The sequence below is a fragment of the Microtus ochrogaster genome, chromosome 15 (genome assembly GCF_000317375.1).
Source record: "Microtus ochrogaster isolate Prairie Vole_2 chromosome 15, MicOch1.0, whole genome shotgun sequence".
In the NCBI taxonomy this organism is placed as follows: Eukaryota; Metazoa; Chordata; class Mammalia; order Rodentia; family Cricetidae; genus Microtus; species Microtus ochrogaster.
This window is the reverse complement of record NC_022017.1, coordinates 8782206-8782961: the sequence shown is the minus strand read 5'-3', so window position 1 is coordinate 8782961 and position 756 is coordinate 8782206. Positions and strand designations below refer to the sequence as shown.

General features: G+C 69.8%; 1 protein-coding gene across 1 annotated transcript in view; it reads left to right on the top strand.

Moving 5' to 3' along the window:
- Positions 1-216: 216 nt before the first annotated feature.
- The window catches only part of Arid2 (AT-rich interaction domain 2), a 133530-nt gene continuing 132990 nt past the window's right edge, over positions 217-756 (top strand). The window contains exons 1-2 of the mRNA XM_005354004.2: positions 217-435; positions 542-635. Coding sequence (XP_005354061.1) covers positions 344-435; positions 542-635 — 186 coding nt within the window. The 5' untranslated portion in view covers positions 217-343. The remainder of the gene's footprint in view (positions 436-541; positions 636-756) is intronic.

Sequence of the window (756 nt, the reverse complement as noted above, 5' to 3'; positions counted from 1 at the left end):
GTGGGGGCCGCGTTCGCCCCGCGGCTCCGCGCCCGGCCGCCCGTCGCCTGCCCCTCTAGTTTCGCTCCCGTTTCTTTAAACTTTTTTAGAAATTCCCCTCCCTCCGGCCCTGCGCTCCCCCTGGCCTCCCGCTCCCTCCTTCCCCTCCTCCTCGCCTCCTCCCCCTCCCTCCTCCCTCCCTGCGCCGCCGCCGCCGCCGCCGCCGCCGCCACCGCCGGCCCATGACTGAGCCCCGCCACCGCCGGCCGAGGAATGGGCTCCGGGCGCTGGTAGGGAGCGCGGGGAGCGGGGGCCGCGTTTGAACCGCGATCTGGGTTTTCGGGAGACCTCCTTTGGCAAAATAATGGCAAACTCGACGGGGAAGGCGCCTCCGGACGAGCGGAGGAAGGGACTGGCTTTCCTGGACGAGCTGCGGCAGTTCCACCACAGCAGAGGGTGAGAGCAGGACCGGGGGGGCAGCGCCGGGGCGAGCCGGGGCGAACGGGGCCCGCGGCGGGCGCGGGGTCCCGGTGACAAGTGCGGGGCTTTCTGTCGCCCGCAGGTCGCCGTTTAAGAAGATCCCTGCGGTGGGTGGGAAGGAGCTGGATCTTCACGGGCTCTACACCAGAGTCACTACTTTAGGCGGATTCGCGAAGGTGAGTGGAAGTTTTAATTTGTATTTCCCTCTCGCTGGCCTGCTCCGAAAAAAAGTCTGCTCCGGCCCGGGAGCGGGCGCCCGGGCCCGGGGGGTGGGGGGTGGCCGGCCGGCGGGGCACA